The 20,852-nt window shown below is 41.3% G+C and overlaps 1 protein-coding gene across 2 annotated transcripts in view; it reads right to left on the bottom strand.

Moving 5' to 3' along the window:
* Nucleotides 1-20,852, bottom strand: part of SEMA5A (semaphorin 5A) — a 616,581-nt gene that overhangs the window by 431,755 nt on the left and 163,974 nt on the right. For both annotated transcript variants that reach the window (XM_007057800.4, XM_043540272.1), the window contains exon 2: nucleotides 5,862-6,062. In XM_007057800.4, coding sequence (XP_007057862.2) covers nucleotides 5,862-5,994 — 133 coding nt within the window. In that variant the 5' untranslated portion in view covers nucleotides 5,995-6,062. The remainder of the gene's footprint in view (nucleotides 1-5,861; nucleotides 6,063-20,852) is intronic.

The following is a 20,852-nucleotide window of genomic DNA, read 5'->3' as shown; positions in this document are numbered from 1 at the left end:
ACTGATATGGAAAAGGTCATCCTGAATGGTTAAAGTTTGGCAAAGTTATAAGCAACTGAAAACAAAGTCATATAATGGCAGAATTGCCAACCTAACGTGTTCAAAAATCATGAGCCAGACCCGAAAAATAATGAAACTGCTCTGCCTTTTGATTTTTGAACTCCCTCCCTCCATCCCCAGATTCTGTGTAGCAATTTAACAGTGTTACCAACTCTCCCAAATTTAAACAGTAACATGATTTTGGCTGCTTTTGGGAGCTCTGGGTGGGGGACCCAAATCATAGAATCATAGACTATTAGAGTTGGAAGAGACCTCAGGAGGTCATCTAGTCCAATCCCCTGCTCAAAGCAGGACCAACACCAACTAAATCATCCCAGACGGGGCTTTGTGAAGTCGGGCCTTAAAAACCTCTAAGAATGGAGATTCCACCACCTACTAGGTAACCCATTCCACTGCTTCACCACCCTCCTAGTGAAATAGTGTTTCCTAATATCCAACCTAGACCTCCCCCACTGCAACTTGAGACCATTGCTTCTTGTTCTGTCATCTGCCACCATTGAGAACAGCCTAGCTCCAATCTCTTTGGAACCCCTCTTCAAGTAGTTGAAGGCTGCTATTAAACCCCCCCCACGCACACACACACCTCTCTTCTGCAGACTAAATAACTCCAGTTCCCTCAGCCTCTCCTCATAAGTCATGGCATTCTTGGAAACCAGGGCACACTGCTGACTCATATCCAGCTTCTCGTCCACTGTAATCCCCAGGCCCTTTTCTGCAGAAATGCTGCTTAGCCAGTCGGTCCCCAGCCTGTAGCAGTACATGGGATTCTTCCTTCCAAAGTGCAGAACTCTGCTCTTGTCCTTGTTGAACCTCATCAGATTTCTTTTGGCACAATCCTCCAATTTGTCTAGGTCACTCTGTACACTATTCCTCCCCTCCAGTGTATCTACCTCTCCCCCCAGCTTAGTGTCATCTGCGAACTTGCTGAGGGTGCAATTAATCCCGTCATCCAGATCACTAATAAAGATGTTAAACAAAACCATCCCCAGGACTGACCCCTAGGGCACTCCGCTTGATATCGGCTGCCAATTAGACATCGAGCCGTTGATCACTACTCATTGAGCCAGACAATCTAGCCAGCTTTCTATCCACCTTATAGACCATTCATCCAATCCATACTTTTTTAACTTGCTGGCAAGAATACTGTGGGAGACCATATCAAAAGCTTTGCTAAAGTCAAGATATATCACGTCCACCACTTTCCCCATATCCACAGAGCCAGTTATCTCATCATAGAAGACAATCAGGTTGGTCAGGCATGACTTGCCCTTGGTGAATCCATGTTGACTGTTCCTGATCACCTTCCTCTCCTCCAAGTGCTTCAAAATGGAGTCCTTGAGGACTTGCTCCATAATTTTGCCAGGGACTGAAGTGATGCTTACTGGTCTGTAGTTCCCTGGGTTCTCTTTTTTTCCTTTTTTAAATATGGGCACTATATTTGCCTTTTTCCAGTAGTCCTCCCTCGATCACCATGAATTTTCAAAGATAATAACCAGTGGCTCTGCAATCACATCAGCCAACTCCCTCAGCACCCTTGGATGCATTAGATCTGGACCCATGGACTTGTGCATATCCAACTTTTCTAAATAGTCCTTAACCTGTTCTTTCACCACTGAGGGCTGCTCACCTACTCCCCATGCTGTGCTGCCCAGTGCAGCAACCTGGGAGCTGACCTTGTCTGTGAAGATCGAGGCAAAAAAAGCATTGAGTACTTCAGCATTTGCCACATCTTCTGTCACTAGGTTGCCTCTCCCATTCAGTAAGGGTCCCACACTTTCCCTGACCTTCTTCTTGTTGCTAACATACCTGTAGACACCCTTCTTTTTACCCTTCCCATTCCTCGCTAGCTGCAACTCCAGTTGTGCCTTGGCCTTCCTGATTACACCCCTGCATGCTCCAGCAATATTTTTATACTCCTCCCTAGTCATCTGTCCAAATTTCCACTTCTTCTGGAATGAGATCAAATTATAAAGATGTATATAAAATGCTGCCTGATAGAAGCTTGCAGCTTATCCTCAAGCACAAAATATCTAAATAATTATTTCTGTTCCTTCTCCCACAACTGTCTATCCCCCAGCCCAGCAATGAATTATGAACCCCCCAACTCCCACCTCAATTTTAACCTGCCAATCCCACATCTGTCCATTGACTCTCATAAAATCATAGAAATGTAAGACTGGAAAGGATCTCAAGAGATATAGCCCAGTCCCCTGCTCTGAGGCAGGATTAAGTATTATCTAGACCAGTGTTTCTCAAACTTTTTGATATCAGGGACCTGCTTGTTGCCTTCCTAAACTGTGTCCGGGAGATCTCAGGCACCAGCACCGGTCCATGGATTGGTTGTTGAGAAACACTGATCAAGGCCATCTCTGACAGCAGTTTGTCTAACCTGTTCTTTAAAACTTCCAGTGATGGAGATTCCACAACTACCCTAGGTAATTTGTTCCAGTGCTTTATTACACTTACAGTTAGGGAGTTTTTCCTAATATCTAACCTAAAGCTTCCTTGCTGCAATTTAAGCCCATTGTTTCTTGTCCTGTCCTCAGTAGATAAGGAGAACAACAGTATCTAAGGAACACTCTTCCTGGTGCATGATGTGTTTGCTTTTAGACAATGGTGGGCCCCAAACCAAAATGAAGTCACATATGCACATATGCTAACTTTTCCTTAACATTCCTCTGCACCCTTCCCCCCCTCCACCCCCCTCCCCGGTTACTTGCTGTGGCCCTTCCCGCACACCCCTCCCCCCGCCTCAGCTCACCTCTGCTCCGCCTCCGCCTCCTCCCCTGAGCGCACCACCGCCGAACTGCTCCCCTCCCCCCAAGGCTTGCCGTGAATCAGCTGTTTGGTGTGGCAAGCCTGGGAGGCAGGGGGAAAAGTGGAGCAGCGGTGCGCTCGTGGGACGAGGCGGAGAGGAGGTGAGCTGGGGCAGGGGGGCTGCAGCAAGTAAGGGGGGGCGCAGAGGAACCGCTGCGGTAACATGAATTTGGATATAACGAGGTAAAGCAGCCCCGCTCCCCTCGGACCACATTATATTGGGGTAGAGGTATATTACATTGTGAAGACATATTTCATTTGTGATCCACTATCACCCCCAGACCCTCTTCTGCAGTACTCATTTCTAGGAAGTCATATCCCACTTTGTATTTATGAGACTGATTATTACTTCCTATGTGTAGTAATTTGCATTTGGCCACATTGAATTCCATCCTATTTATTTCAGATCATTTCTCAAGTTTGTCAAGATCATTTCGTATTCAAATCCTGTCCCAAAAAATACTCAACAACTCCCAACTTGGTATCAACTGCAAACACTGTAAGTGTACTCTCTATGCCATTATCCAAACAATTTATGAAGATATTGAATAGAACCAGATCCAGGACAGATCCCTAAGGGATCCCACTCAATATGCCCTTCCAGCTCCACTGTGAACTATTGATAATTACTATCTGAGAATGGTTTTCCAACTAGTTATGCACCCACCTCATAATAGGTTCATCTAGGCTATATTTCTCTAATTTGCTAACGAGACGGTCATGCGAGACAGTATCAAAAGCTTTCTAAAGTTGAGAAATATCACATTTACTGCTTCTCCCCTATCCACAAAGCTTATTACCCCACGAAAGAAGCATATTAAGTTGGTTTGACATGATTTGTTCGTGACAAATCCATCTTGTCTGTTAGTTATTATCTTTTTATCTTCTAGGTGCTCACAAATTGATTGTGTGATTATTTGCTACATTATCTTTCTGGGTACCAACATTGGGCTAACTGGTCTAGAATTCCCTGGGTTGTCTTGATTCTCCTTTTTATGGATAGGTACCATATTTTCCCTTTTCCACTACTCTGGGATCTCTCCCGTCCTCCATGAGTTCTCAAAGATAATCACTAGTGGATCAGAGATCTCACCAGCTAGTTCCTTAAGTATTCTAGGGGTGTATTTCATCAGGCTCTGCTGACTTGAAGACATTTAACTTGTCTAAATAATTCTTAACTTGTTCTTTCCCCACTTTAGCCTCAGATCTTACCCAATTTACACCGATGTTCACTATGTCAGTTTTCCAATTACTGCTATCCTTTTTGATGAAAACTGAAACGAAAAAAGGAATTTAACTCCTCAGCCACCCGCATTTTCTGTTATTGCCTTTCCCTCCTCATTGAGTAATGAGCCTACTCTGTCTTTGGTATTTCTTCCAATGTATTTGCAAAATGTTTTCTTGTTACCCTTTATGTCCCTAGCTAGTTTAAGCACATTTAGTGCTAGTGAAGCACCAAATTTGTCCCTACATGTTTGTGGGTTTTTTCATATTCATCTTTCATAATTTGACCTAGTTCTTACTTTTTGCATGACTTTTTTGGAGTTTGAAGTCACAGAAGATCTCCTTGTTAAGCCAGGATGGTCTCATACCATACTTTCCTATGCACTGGGATAATTTGCTTTTGTGCCCTAAATGATGTCTCTTTTAAAAACTGCCAGCTCTACTGAACTCTTTTTTCCCTTAGCCTTGCTCAGTGCACTTCTGTTCTTTAGACAGACTTTAGACAACAAATATTGAAAATTAAATTTAGATGGTGATGAAAGTCAATAAGCTAATTGTAAACTTGTTGTCCTGAAGGGCTGCTATTTTTTTCCTGGTGCAGTCATTTTGTTAAGAATTACAATAAAGGCTGAGGTAAGTCGTAAGCCTAATGAGCAGGAGGTTTTAATAACTCTTACCTCATGAATCCAGAAAGTAAGTAATCAAGAAAACAATTCTGCAAACAAAGCAGGGGCTCAACCCAGTGGATCATGTTGAGTGCTGTCAACTCTGCTAGCTCGGATCCTGTCATGGCAAATACTACTTCTATACTGAAAAGGCAATGCAACCAGCATCCTCCCTACTGCAGGGTGAAAGAGAGAGTAAGACCTGGTTAACATGTATTCTGATTTATCCATATGTCACTCTCAGCACTGTAATGATTGCAGTGGTAACCAAAAGGACAGAAAGTGCAGTATTTACAGAAGGTATGCTCATCCACTTTGTGTTTTAATTACAAATGAAAATGAGAGATCTAATGCTGTTAGCACCTTCAATTACACATTCAGAGGAGAACTGTGAGCAAAGTTTGTACACTCATTTGTATTAGCCTGTCTGAGATGTATTTCATCTCATTTCTTCTCCCTGCCTCTGTCTATTTAATTCAGAATTAGAGCTGTCCTATAAGATCTCCCAGACAGCATGGCAGAAACCACCTGCACCATACATGGCAGATTTTAAGAACAGCAGAGGTATTCTGGAGACCTGACACTGACTGATGGGAATGCAGCAGTGTTCACCCTGCAGCTGAGGATGGTCAGATACATGTTCTGCTGGTTTAATAGTTTGTGGCATCACTAAGTGCCCATGCTGAGTAGCAGTGGAAAGCTTTTATTTTATTATATTTTTAAACTGTGTGAGTCAGTTCAGAGCTCATGAAAGAGAGAGACTAACTGCACTAAAAAGAGTATAGTATAGTGAGGTCAGACACTGGGCAAGTTTCAACACAGAGCTCCGCCAATGCACTTTAATCCTTCTCGACCTTTAATATTGCTATTGTTCCAGACCTGGGACTCTTTGGAGCTGAAGTTGTACAATCAATCAAACTGTCTGTTGATTTCTGGACAAATATTGATAGGCAACTAGGCAGAGGGCACTAAATTCATTTTCACTTGGTGCCAATGTGTGATATAAACAAAAACTTCCAGAGGTAAAGGGCTTGTGTGGTATTTTTTCCCTTTTTTGGAAAATTTGTTTGGAAGAGGAGGGGAAATGCTCCTTACCTTTATACATTATAACAGGGTGCTCAGCTCGCTGGCACTGGGAATCTTCTGTAGCTGCTGACACTAAGATTCCTATGACTCCCAAACCTGCAACCAGCAATGCAACCAGACTGTTTCCCTTCATGGTGGTCATGTCGTCCTCTGCACTGGTCACTTTTCCTTTAACTGGCAACTCTCCTTGTATTCATGTGTGGAAAGGACCTGAAGAATGCAAAGAAAAGAATTCAATGACTCTGAGGACAGCTAATAGAAAACAAAACAATTAGTTAGGTTTGCAATGGAAAATAATCCTTTGTTTTCCTTCCCTGTGAGGTTTGACTTCTCAAAAGTGAATGACACCTTTTTGTAATTTTACATCATAAAATTGTCAATTACATTTCCATGAATTTGGGAATTAATGAAAAAGACATGTTTTTATCTACCATTGGCATGCACAAAAATTTTGTTTTCTTATATTTTAGATTTATATTTTCCCACTTTGTGACATGTGTGGGAGGAGAGATTTACACATATAACATTTTTTTTTTAGAAGCAGCTTACAAAACAGCAGTATTTTCTTAAATTAGAATATGCCATATTTATTAAATCACCTTTAGAAACTATAACCCAAGTAGTCTTTGAAAACAACTCATGTAGTCTACTCAAATTACTTATGTGCCCTGGGCTAAACCATTCCATAGCAAGGCTATTTCCACATAAGACACTGAAAATCAACTTTGCACTCACACAAGGCTCAATTCTGCACCACTCAAGTCAATAGGAATCTTGCCAGCAACTTCAATGGAACTAGACCCACAGTTTCCATCTGATTGTTTCCATGTGACAGTCAGATTTGCTATCCTGCAGAACCCAAAGAAGTGTCAAACCCCCTCCCCCCGACCCCGCCAAAAATATTTTCCTGAGATCTGCAGAAATCTCAAGGGCTGTACCAAAGTACCTCTGTGTTACCTCCTACCCACTGAATTCCATCCAACTCCTAAAGAAATCATACTCCCATGAGCTTAGCACACTGGCCATTGCCCTCCAAAGCTCTCTGAAAGGGGGTTTTGGCTGTTGCTCAGTGAAGGGAAACGTAGTATAAGTTAATGCTGATGAGGTCAGTAGCTACACAAGGTATCCCTGTAGGGCTGAGGGGAGGCATGAGATGCCACATTGTAGCCATTTTCTCCTCCATCAGCACCCTATCCCAGCAACCTCCCAGCCCCCAAACCTTGTGGTGACTATGGCATGGAGCTGCTACTGCCTCATCCTCACTTAGATCCACTGCTGCTTGGTCCACTCTTCTCACTAAAGCAAAGAGGAACATTTGCTCCATACTAAGCATATCAAAGAAAAGACATCTACCTTCATTTTACTCAATATATTGCTTGTGAAATATGCCAGACTGACAACGCTGGCAGGATGTATTTTCTGCCTGTCCACAGAATTCTATATCACAGGCACTAGCAGGGCAAGGTTCACCAAAGTGCCCTGGCACTGTGCCTCAGCCTACAGGTGTAACTCTAGACATGTGAGATTTGTTCAGTCCCCATGTTTAGTCAATCCCAGACTGCTTTGATGATACTGCCTACAAGATTGCCTATGGTGATGGTGTACTAACAGCGAGAGCACCTTTCTAATAAGATCTGGACAGAGATCAACAACTTGTTTTACACAGACCACAAAACAGTGATGACTTTCAGTCAGTACCCACTTGGGTCAAATTCAAGCTAGGGACATACAGATGAGAAGCCCCATATTACCGTAATTAATAATCCCTTGAAACATCCACTAACCACAGATTGTATTTTGTAACTGGCAGAATACTCACAACACTAAATGTATTCAAGATCAAATCCAATTCTATTAGATCTACCATACGTAAATATTACAAGCGCTAACAACTTAACACAATAACTCAAAGATCGTGTGCCGCAGGCAGCTTAACTGAGCATTCACCAAAATTAATCATTGGTGACAATGCTAAGAACTGGCATATAGCATGTCTGATTTCATTGAGCTGTTCTGCATAGTTTAATAAAGATAAAGCGTAAACTTTTCTGATTTATATGATACAAATCATATCAAACAAATGAATGTTTATGAAAATATTCTTCCTGTAATGTGCACACATACGTAACTCCCTTTATCACTAATAAGAGTTATGCACACATATCAAGAGAAGCATCTATCTCTTTGTGTGCAGTAAACTAACTGTACTGTAGTAGGATTTGGCTCTTGCTTTATTTTTAATATGACTAGTGGATGAACAGCAATAGGTAAAATTAGGAAAAGTCTGAGCTAAGACTTTGGGGAGAAAAAAGCAAAGAATGAGATCAGACTTCAAAGAAGCACTCTTGCTGGTTTTAAAGGAAATTAAATAAGGGGGGAAATGTCACTTAGGGAGATACAGTATGGTTAAGAATAAATTTCTTTAGCATTGGGAGAAGTTAAAGACCACAAATCATTAACAGAATATCTAGGTATAATTTATTTTATAAAAGTCTACCTATCACATGTCTTAGACATTATTTAATCATGGACTATTGATACTATTAACATTTGTCACCACTGCATTGTAAGCATATTTTGGTGAGCCTATATGAGTACATTTGTTTCTTTTAAAAAGGAATTAAATTCACTCTATTATACCTAATACAAAGGCTTCCTACAATAAAACTATATCAGATTATCCCACTACATTTGTGCAGCATTTAGCAGAAATTATTTCTAAAAGGACAAACCATATAATTTTCAAACACTTTGCAACATTTTAGAAACAAATGAAGATCATTTTAAAAGATGCCTTTAAATTCATGCAAGAAAAATCATTCCAATCAAACTTTTCACTTAGTTAAAACGCTTGAGGTAAATGGAAGTAAAAACACTGATTATGTTCAAAATCATACTTTGTTAGAAATAAAATTCTAACACAGGCCTGATTCTATGAGGTGCAGAGTGTCTTCAGTTCCTCTGATTTCAGTGGCAGTTGAAGGCATTCAGGACCTTTCAAGAAGCACTAAGCATCTGCACAGGACAGGACCCTAGTGTGTTCCTCTCAAAGACATAAATCACTATTCTGACCTGGGCTGTATTCCCCAAACCTTTGTCTCAACAGGATTTTTTCTGAGGAAAGAATCCATAGCATTTTTTTAAACCCCAGCATGCAGGTTTCGCTATAACCACCATCCCAGTGCATCTGCTAGTGGATCATGGCTGGTGAGGCAGTGGTGAGCTGAACCAGTTCACTCACCTCTGCCTCCCTGGCCTGAGCGCGAAGCTGCCGCCTGCTTCTCAGCCCTCCCAGGCTTCCCACGCGGACAGCTGATTCGCGGGAAGCCGGGAGGCGGGGGCGCAAAAGCAGAGCAGGGTGGCGCGTTCATGGGAGGAGACAGAGCGGAGGTGAGGTGAGCTGGGGCCGGGCGCGGGGCGGGGAACTGGCGGTGGGGGCTCTGCACCCACCAAATTTTCCCCGTGGGTGCTCCAGTCCCGGAGCACCCATGGAGTCGGCGCCTAAGGCACCACTTTTGATGTGATCAGTGGGGGGAGTGGCTGCTCCCCCTGCTCCCCCCGAGCTACGCTCCCCCGCCCCTAGGAGCCAGAGGGACCTGCCGGATGCTTCCTGGGAGCTGCCCCAGGTAAGCAATGCCAGGACTCCCCACCTGGCCCCCCGGTAGGTCCCTGTGACTCTTAGGGGCGGGGTGGGCACCCATTACGGTGGCCCAAAAGACCCTCCTGCCTAGTTCTGGGGGCAGTCAGGGGACAGGGGAGGGGGGTGGATGGAGCAAGGGTCCAGGGCGGGGGAGGCGTCAAGGAACGCGGAGGGTTGGAAGGGGCAGGAGTAATGGGGTGAGGAGGGAACCGGTTGTTAAGATTTTGGCAGCTCATCACTGCATACAGGAAAGTGGCAACACTCCAGTTTAGGCAAGGAAGTGAAGACTTATGTGGAAAGCAGACCTAAAACTTCTGCATTTCCCAAATATGCCATGAGATCTTTCGTGAATGGAAATACTGTAGTCAGGCCAAAAGTTTTAGAGCCTTATCTGAAAGATGGTTTGACTGGCAACACACTGTCCGCTACCAATACCCATTATCATTAGTTGAGTACACATTCATGGGGAAGAACATTCTAACTGAATCACCCACACTATTTCCTGCAGGATTCTAGTGTACTTAAGTAAAGGAGTACTTGTGGCACCTTAGAGACTAACAAATTTATTTGAGCATAAGCCTTCGTGAGCTTCATCGGATGCATTAAGTGGAAAATACAGTGGGGAGATTTATATACATAGACAACATGAAACAATGGGTGTTACCATACACACTGTAACGAGAGTGATCACTTAAGGTGAGCTCTAGTGTACTTAAGAAGCTTGCTTTCTATGTGCTGACAAAGTCTAACCCTGATTAATTTAGATTGCTACTGGAGACAATACAGCTACAGACATGACTGAACTGAACTAGTTTTGAACAGTCAAATTTGTCTAATTCCTTGCTTCACAAGGAAAATGTAAAACCTGTAGTTTGAACTAAACTTCACTCATTTCTGGTTTGATTGCCCTGTGGTGCCATGTTTTGATGCAGCTATGTACTCACAGATATGCCTGTTGCCCATGGTCAGCAATATTGGATTACACTTGTTTCAGCATGCCTTTCCAGAGAGAACATAATCATAATACACAAATCTAGGGAGTATGGGGAACACATAGGATGAACTGGAAGTATTAGTACATAAGCTAAATTATGACTTAATTGGTGTCACAGAGACTTGGTGGCATAAATCTCATGACTGGAATATTGGCATGGAGGGCTATAGCTTGTTCAGGAAAGGTAGGCAGGGGAAAAAGGAAGGTGTTGCATTATATATCAAAAGTATATAAAATTGTTCGGAGATCCTGAAGAAGGCAAGAGGCAGACCAGTTGAAAGTTTCTAGACAAAGATAAAAGGGGAAAAAATAGGAGTAATGTGATAGTGGGAGTCCTTCATAGACCACTAAATCAGGAAGAGGGAGTGGGTGAGGCATTTCACGAACAAATTACAGAAATATCCAAAATACAAGACCTGGTAGTAATGGGGGCTTTAACTAGAAATCTGTTGGGAAAGTAAAACAACAAAACACAAAATTTCCAATAAAATTTTGGAATGCATTGGGGACAACTTTTTGTTTCAGAAAGTGGAGGAAGTAATCAGAGGGACAGACATTTTAGACTTGATTCAGACCAACAGAGAGGAATTGTTGTGAATCTGAAGGTGGTAGGCAATTTGGGTGAAAACAGTATAATATAGTATAACAGCAATTTGGGTGAAATCATAAAACAGTAGATTTCATGAATCTGAGAAAAGGAAGGAGTGAGTACAGTAGAACAAGGACAATGGACTTCAAAAAAGCAGACTTTAACAAACTCAGAGAACTGGTAGGTAAGGTCCCTATGTGAAGAAAATGTAAGGGAGAAAGGAGTTCAGGAGAACTGGCAGTTTCTCAGGAGCGGTTTAATGATCTGAAAATCAAAAGGGAATCCTACAAAAGTGGAAACCTGGACAAATTGCTAAGGAGAAGTATTAAAGAATAGCACAAACATGTAGGGGCAAAATTGAAAAGGCTAAGGCACAAAATGAGTTATACCTAGTAAGGGACATAAAAGGCAATAAGAAGAAGTTCTTTATGTACATTAGGAGATAGCGAAAGATGCAAGAAAGTGTAGGTCCTCTACTTAGTGGGAAAGGAGAGCTCCTAACTGATTACATCAAGAAGGCTGCAGTGTTAAATATCTATTTTGCTTCAGTCTTCACTAAAAGGTTAAAGGTGATCAGATACTTAACACAGTATTAACATCAAGGGGAAAGGAACACAATTCAAAATAGGGAAATAGGTTAAAGAATATTTAGATAAGTTAAATGTATTAAAGTGGCAGGGTCTGACGAAATTCATCCTATGATATTTAAGGATCTAACTGAAGCAATCTTGGAACCATTGGCAACTATCTTTGAGAACTCATAGAGACTGGTGAGGTTCCAGGGACAAGAGAAGGTCACATAATTCTTATTTTTACAAGGGGGAACAAAGAGGACCCACGGAATTATAGACGAGTCAGCCTAACTTTGATACCTGGAAAGATACTGGAACAAATTATTAAACAATCTATTTGTAAGCATCTAGAGGATAAGAGAGTTATAAGGCCAGTATGGATTTGTCAAGAACAAATCATGTCAGACCAACCTAATTTCCTTCTTTGACAGGTTTACTGGCCTAATGGATAGAGGAGATGCAGCATACATGATCTCTCTTGATTTTAGTAAGACTTTTGACAAAGTCCCACATGACATCCAAGGGAAGTGTGGTCTAGACCAGTGCTACTCAAAGTGGTGGTTTGCGGACCGGTGCCGGGCTGCAAGCCATCGGCTGCCGGTCTGTGCTCACATTGGAAAAAAAAATTGCCGGTCGCCCACATCAGATAGCTTGAGAAGTACTGGTCTAGATGAAATTACTGTAAGATTGGTCCACAACTGGTTGAAAGACCATCCTCAAAGAATAGTTATCAATGTTTTGCTGTCAAACTGGGAGGACATATCTAGTGTAATCCTGCAAGCTTAGTCCTGGGTCCAGGACTATTCTCTATTTTAATTAATGAACTGGATAATGGAGTGGAGAGTAAGCTTATAAAATTTGCAGATGACACCAAGATGCAAGGGATTGCAAGCCCTTCAAAGGACAGCATTAGAATTCAAAATGACCTTGACAAATTAGAGAATTAGTCTGAAATCAACAAGATGAAATTCAGTAAGGACAAATGCAAAGTACTACACATAGGAAGGAAAAATCAAATACATAGCCATAAAACAGGGAATAACTGACTAGGTGGTAGTACTGCTGAAATGGATCTGGGGGATATAGTGGATTACAAATTGAGTATGAGTCAACAATGTGATGCAGTTGCAAATAAGGCTAATATTCTACAATGCATTAACAGGAGTGTTGTTTGTAAGACATGGGACATAATTGTCCTGCTCTACACAGCACTTGTGAGGCCTCAACTGGAGTGCCATGTCCAATCCTGGGTGCCACACTGTAAGGAAATTGTGGACACACTGTAGGGAGTCCAGAGGAGAGAAACAAAACTGATAAAGGTTTAGAAAACCTGATCTATGGGGAATGGTAAAAAAAAATGGACATGTTTAGTCTTCAGAAAAGAAGACTGAGGGGGAGAACCCAATAACAGACTTCTAATATGTTAAGAACTGTTCTAAATAGGACTGTGACCTATTGTTCTCCATGTCCACTGAAGGTAGGACAAGAAGCAATGGGCTTAATCTGCAGCAAGGGAGATTTAGGTTAGATATTAGGCTAAAAAAAATCTAACTATAAGGGTAGTTAAGCACTGGAATAGACTTCCAAGGGAGGCTGTCAAATCCCCATCAATGAAGGTTTTTAAAACAGGCTGGACTATGTATAATGGGACCAATCTTGTACATACTTATGGATGCAATGTGTACCACTATGAGAAGATTATTGACTTTAATGTATTTATTCATGGTAGTAAGTGTACTGTCCATTCAGACTGCTCACAGAAATGGAGATCCATACAAGATAGGATAAACTAAACAGACTTTCATTAACAAGGCTTTCAAATACACATTCTGGTCTCAACAGCCCAGATGAGCACACACACACACTCAGAGAAAGCCAGTCTCAGACTCACTTCCTGTGCCTCTCTTAAAGGAACCATGCACCAGCTCTCTAACTATGCATGAATATAATACATCTCCCTGTAAACAAAAATAAGATTGGGATGCCATTCCTAACATTCCTGCTTAATAACAGCATTAGGACACTCCACTCTTTGGGTTTCAATATTTTCCAACAACTGGAGTGAGTGTTACTTCTTGTATTCCGAGTCATTGATAATTTGCAAGAAAATGATTTTGAATCCTTATGAATCAATGTCAATAAAGCACAAGATGGGGTACCAGTTGGTGTCCACTGTAGACCATCAAATCACACCAGGGAACAGAATGACCACCTCCTTACACACCTATCTATAATGTGTAGGGGGGAAAAATCTATGTGATCATGGGAGACATCAATTTGACTGACATATGCTGGGGCCTCATGCTGCCAGTACTAAAATACTCTTGGTAGTTCGAAATATTATACATGACAATTTGCTAACTCAAGAAGTGTTGCATTCAACACAAGGGAATTCTGTATTAGATCTTCTCTTGATGGATAAAAAGAGGGAGTGTTAAAGAATGAACAGGACTGATCACAGAACTAAAAATTAATGGAAACTTAGGTACAGTGGATCATGGGTGGATCACATTTATAATGTGCAAACAGAATAAAGTCCAGACTAATTATATATATACTTGGTGCTTTAAAGGTCCAATTTCACAAAGATGAAAACCATTATAAGCCAAATCAGCTAGGAGGAAGAATTTAATCATAAAAATGTGAATGATAACAGGGAACTGCATAAGAACACTTTATTAGATGCCCAAAAAGACACAAGTGAGGAAGAAGGCCACCTTGGTTAAAAAACTGACTTGTTTTAGAGGGCAAGTGAAGGTGGCTATAAAAATTATATAAACAAATGGGAGAAAGGGGAAGTCAGTAATTATGAATATAAATCAGAAGCTAGGAATTGTACAAAATTGACAAGGGAAGCAAAGGCAAAATCTATGGCTAGCTCAGTTAAAGACAATAACAAGGATTTTTTAAAGTATGTTAGGAACAAAAAGAATCCTAACAATGGTATTTGGTATCCTAACAACATTACTAGATGGAAATGTAGAATTATCAATAATAATGCCTAATATAAATATGTTCTGTTCTGTATTTGGAAAAAAACAGATAACACTTTTTCCATTCCACTAGTATCTCTGGATGCTGTTAAACAGCAGCAACTAAAGGTAGACATCTTTAAATCAGCAGGTCTTGCAGTTAAGAACTTTAAAAGAGCTGGCTGATGATCTCAGTGGATCATGAATGTTGATTTTCAATAAGTCTTGGAACACCTGGGAAGTTCTAGAAGACTGGAAGAAAGCTAATATTGTGTCAATATTTTTAAAAGGTAGATTCATAGATTCATAGATATTTAGGTCAGAAGGGACCATTATGATCATCTAGTCTGACCTCCTGCACAACGCAGGCCACAGAATTTCACCCACCACTCCTACAAAAAAAACCCCTCACACCTATGTCTGTGCTACTGAAGTCCTCAAATTGTAGTTTAAAGACTTCAAGGAGCAGAGAATCCTCCAGCAGGTGACCCGTGCCCCATGCTACAGAGGAAGGCGAAAAACCTCCAGGGCCTCTTCCAATCTGCCCTGGAGGAAAATTCCTTCCCGACCCCAAATATGGCGATCAGCTAAACCCTGAGCATATGGGCAAGATTCATCAGCCAGATACTACAGAAAATTCTTTCCTGAGTAAATGGGATGACCTGGGTAATTAAAGGCCTATCAGTCTGACGTCAATCCCAGGTCAGATAATGGAATGGCTGATAAAAGACTCGATTAATAAAGACTTAAGGAGGGTAATGTAATTAATGCCAATCAGCATGGGTTTATGGAAAATAGATCCAGTCAAACTAACTTGATGTATTTTCTTGAAGAGATTACAAGTTTGATTGCTAATGATAACAGTGTTCATGTAATATACTTAGATTTCTGTCAGGCACTTGATTTGGTGCCACATGACATTTTGATGAAGAAACTAGAACAATATAAAATTAACATGTCACACTTTAAATTGATTAAAAACTGATTAATGAATCGGTCTCAAATGCAACTGTAATGGGAAATCATCATAGAATTTTTAGTGGGGGGGTCTCAGGAGGATCGGCTCTTGGGCCGACACTATTTAAAATGTTTATTAATGACCTAGAAAAAAACATAAAATTAGCACTAATAAGTTTGCAGATGACATACCTACAATCAGTTTTGGGTGTCTGCCCTGCTTTTTGACAGTCTGCCCTGAGGTTGGCACTCGCGGTCATGAGCCATTCCAGACAGCATGAAACCCTGTTTGGACACTTTTCAGCAGCAATGACTCTGTGATGGACTAGGGTCTAAAGGAAAAACAGATAAGCTAATTCTTAATTTTGTTACTGATATTCTGCCCTTGTTTGCTGAAGAGAGTGGCTTTCACGCTTTCTTAATGGAATTATTCCCAAGGCCAGCGTTAAGTGTACAGAAATGTTACAAAATAAACTAGTGGGGCAGGACAACTTGGTTCTTGACAGAATTAAAAATAAACTGACATCTGTTCTTTCTGTCTTCACAACTATAGGAGTGTGGACACATCAAGCGAGAGGCTACACAGGTGTCACCTGTTGCTGGATTGACTCTGATAACCTAACAAGAGAGTCAGCAGTCTTAGTCTTCTGACACTTTGTTAGAACACATTCGTACAACAAGATCGCTTCTCTGTTGACTGAGATCCACTCACAGTTTGATCTGGACTCAACAAAAATAACACGTGGTTACAGACAATAGCAGAAACTTTGTTAAAGCCTTCAAGCTGTTTGCAGGACCTGGAGAGCTGAAGGATGATTGATGTTGGAAATCAAGTTGAGAATGATCCTCATAAGGAAGCAGACGCCCCAGATTCTGAAATATCTAGCCATGTGAGTATTTTTAAGTGATACTACTGAGTGTTCATGTATATTTTACTTGCCAAAACATACGACCAGTTTTTCATAGAATCATAGAATATCAGGGTTGGAAGGGACCTCAGGAGATCATCTAGTCCAACCTCTTGCTCAAAGCAGGACCAATCCCTAACTAAATCATCCCAGCCAAGGCTTTGTCAAGCCTGACCTTGAAAACCTCTAAGGAAGGAGATTCCACCACCTCCCTAGGTAACCCATTCCAGTGCTTCACCACCCTCCTTGTGAAAAAGTTTTCCCTAATATCCAACCTAAACCTCCCCCACTGCAACTTGAGACCATTACTCCTTGTTCTGTCATCTGGTACCACTGAGAACAATCTAGGTCCATCCTCTTTGGAACCCCCTTTCAGGTAGTTGAAAGCAGCTAACAAATCCCCCCTCATTCTTCTCTTATGCAGACTAAACAATCCCAGTTCCCTCAGCCTCTCCTCATAAGTCATAAACTCCAGCTCCCTAATCATTTGTGTTGCCCTCCGCTGCACTCTTTCCAATTTTTCAACATCCTTCTTGTAATGTGGGGCCCAAAACTGGACACAGTACTCCAGATGAGGCCTCACCAATGTCCAATAGAGGGGAAAGATCATGTCCCTTGATCTGCTGGCAATGCTCCTACTTATACAGCCCAAAATGCTGTTAGCCTTCTCGGCAGCAAGGGCACATTGTTGACTCATATCCAGCTTCTTGTCCACTGTAACCCCTAGGTCCTTTTCTGCAGAACTGCTGCCGAGCCATTCGGTCCCTCTTCTGCAGCGGTGCATGGGATTCTTCTGTCCTAAGTGCAGGACTTGCACCTCTCCTTGTTTAACCTCATCAGATTTCTTTTGGCCCAATCCTCCAATTTGTCTAGGTCCCTCTGTATCCTATCCCTACCCTCCAGTGTATCTACCACTCCTCTCAGTTTAGTGTCATCTGCAAACTTGCTGAGGGTGCAGTCCATGCCATCCTCCACATGATTAATGAAGATATTGAACAAAACCGGCTCCAGGACCGACCCTTGGGGCACTCCACTTGATACCAGCTGCCAACTAGACATGGAGTCATTGATCACTACCCGTGGAGCCCGATGATCTAGCCAGCTTTCTATCCACCTTATAGTCCATTCATCCAGCCCATACTTCTTTAACTTGCTGGCAAGTTTTTCACACACACTGAACTTGGTGGCAACTACTGGGCTCTTGCCAAAACTCTCAATACAAGTGTCTTTTCAGAAGTGTGATGGGTAAGTGCTCTACATTAAGCAATGCTGCACACCTAAGCTCAGAGTGCTGATGTGAATGACACCCAGGGAAAAACAATCCCCAAACCTACCTCTATCAAATGGAATTCAAAGTTACACTGCTTTCACCATATTGATGACATGTGTGATAGGATTAATATTGTGATGGAGCTGCCAAAATTCTCCAACCCAGAGTTGGAATTTCTAGGTGAGTGATAGGAGGTGATGTCTCCAGTTGACAATGCATTTGATAAGCTTCCAGGGGAGGAGAACATAAGAATCTTTCTATGGTGCAGTTCTGCCTCCTGTACTTGTGCTAAAATCCAAATTTGACTCGTTCTCTCCAAAATACAGTTCTTGCTTGGTAGATAATTTGAAGGATACACTTAGAAAATGGTTCGGGCATATTTTCACTTTTAATGTAGCAGTATAAAGTACAACAGTATAAAGACATTCATTGTTGCTTCTGTGTCATACCCATTTTTAAGCTCTATTGGCTGCACAATCAGGATCAGAGAAAAATTGCAGAGGAACATATTTGTAATAAGATCTGGTTTATTGTAACTCCCTTCCAAAGCTATAGCTCAATCTACAACATCTAATTTAAGAATTGTTGGGATGCAATTCCTCAATGATCCACTTCATGACGTGGATCAACTGAAAAGCAGTTGCTAAGGCTCTTATCAAATTTAATACCACACTGCCAAGCTCTGCTCCTCGTGGAGAGACTATTCAGTAGTGCTGGACAAATCCTCTTTCTAAGAAGAGACCATCGTCAGGATGATATATTCAAGATCATGCTGTTATTATAGAAAAATGCCCATTTCATTGAATGATATGCTCTCTGTACATAATATCATTATATATAAATAAATGGAAAGAAATGTTATAAATTTATTTACATTTATAAGTATTTTTTTCATTGTTATTCCATACTTATTTGTGTATTTGATTAACATTTCATTATTGCTCTTTTTTCTCTCTTTCACTATGTGCTTATATTATTTACGAATTGTCGTTCTATTGCCCAGACAATTATCGGGAATATGGGATTTGAAAGTATTTGTGCTTATACTTGTATTTTTACTTACAAATACCTATGTGCTATTTTCACAGCATACTTATTTATAAGTACTTTGGTAAAGGGTGTACTTGGCACTTATACTTAAGTCCTTTTAATCAGTATTTATGACAACTCTGCTTTTTGCTCAATGTGTACTAGAAAATGAGCAGCTTTCTGGACTGCAGGCCACTTTCTGTCTCAGTTCCTGCCTAAAGCAGATCTATTAACTCCTTTTACCTAATCCAATCATGTGCCATATTTCTTGTTTCAAAGTCCATAAGTGGCATATTTCTGGCATTATTCTACATGAAAGCCATAGTTTGTTTGTTGTTGTTATTGTTTGTTTTGTTTTTTTTTTACTTCGGACACCACATACTGTCTTTGTTCAGACTCCTCACAGGAATGGAGGTCCCTACAGTACAGGATGCACTAAGCTGGCTTTTATTAACAAGACTTTCAGACACACACTCTTGTCTCAACAGCCTACCTCAGCAGGAGAGCCAGTCTCAAAGTCACTTTCCATGCCTCTCTTAAAGGGTCAGTGTACCAGTTATCTAACTGTGCATGCATACAACACATTTACAGCATTTACAGAATTGAACTCTTATCTTATATATTGCATTGCAAATGTTTCTCACATACTGTATAGGGGAACTCAATCCAATATATAGCCACTCAAGCAGTAAACCTGTTCATAACAATATCTTTTCTCAGTAGTAAACTACAACTACAAGCAGCTTTCCTTGGAATCTTTCTTCATAGAACATTTAGAGGCTAGGTTGTTCTTTTGGCACATCCTTGAGCAACGTGTGCCACACATGGTACATCCCCCGATAAGAGGTATTGTGCGTTGGAGATAACCATCTGAGGCACAATCCCCTCTCTGCTTCCCAGTTGCTCCAGGGGATTAGTAATTTGCAGCTGTTTCATAACAACAACCTACTTTACTTATTCCTGTGTGCTCAGACCCAGCGTAGCCCACATACAAGTATCAGGAAAGTCCTCTTACTCCATCTTACTCTCTGAATGGGCATGTAGTCCAAACTTCAGTCTAATTCTTAGAACACAATGGGCATCTAATTCTAACAGAGACACAAAGATGTTCCACTGAAGTTCATATGACCTTTCTGCAGTCACTAGGATAATTATCTGCCATTAAAGTTACCACAGAAGAAATTTCAATTCACTGATATAGAAGAAACATTTTACTGTTATAATAAAAGAAAAAAATAAAATAAAGGTATATAATGGAGACAAATGACCTCTCTATACCATTTCATTCTTATTGCTTGGTTCAGTGTAGTTTTACAGAATGCAATGATCTCTATGGGTCATTCCACTGTCATTCTTGCCAAAGTTTTACCTGAAGTATTCTAAGTTACATTACTCCATTTTAGTCCTTGCTTCATTTATATTTGTCCCTAAATTGAATCTCAAATAAGAACAGCTTCCATAACATAGCTCATGTTAGATTTCAGAACACATACATTGCTTGCTACGGCCAAGGACTAGAGTTGCCAACTCTCCAGGATTGTCCTGGAGTCTCCAGGAAGTAAACATTAGGTGGGTAGAAAGCTGGCTAGATTGTCGGGCTCATCGGGTAGTGATCAATGGCTCCATGTCTAGCTGGCAGCCAGTATCTAGCGGAGTGCCCCAAGGGTCAGTCCTGGGGCCGGTTTTGTTCAATGTCTTCATTAATGATCTGGAGGATGGTGTGCATTGCACCCTCAGCAAGTTTGCGCATGACACTAAACTGGGAGGAGTGGTAGATACGCTGGAGGGTAGGGATAGGATACAGAGGGACCTAGACAAATTGGAGGATTGGGCCAAAAGAAATCGGATGAGGTTCAACAAGGACAAGTGAAGAGTCCTGCACTTAGGACGGAAGAATCCAATGCACCGCTACAGACTAGGGACCGAATGGCTAGGCAGCAGTTCTGCAGAGAAGGACCTAGGGGTGACAGTGGACGAGAAGCTGGATATGAGTCGACAGTGTGCCCTTGTTGTCAAGAAGGCCAATGGCATTTTGGGGTGTATAAGTAGGGGCATTGCCAGCAGATCGA

The sequence above is a fragment of the Chelonia mydas genome, chromosome 2, assembly GCF_015237465.2.
Source record: "Chelonia mydas isolate rCheMyd1 chromosome 2, rCheMyd1.pri.v2, whole genome shotgun sequence".
Taxonomy (NCBI): domain Eukaryota; kingdom Metazoa; phylum Chordata; order Testudines; family Cheloniidae; genus Chelonia; species Chelonia mydas.
This window is presented reverse-complemented; position numbering and strand designations above follow the sequence as displayed.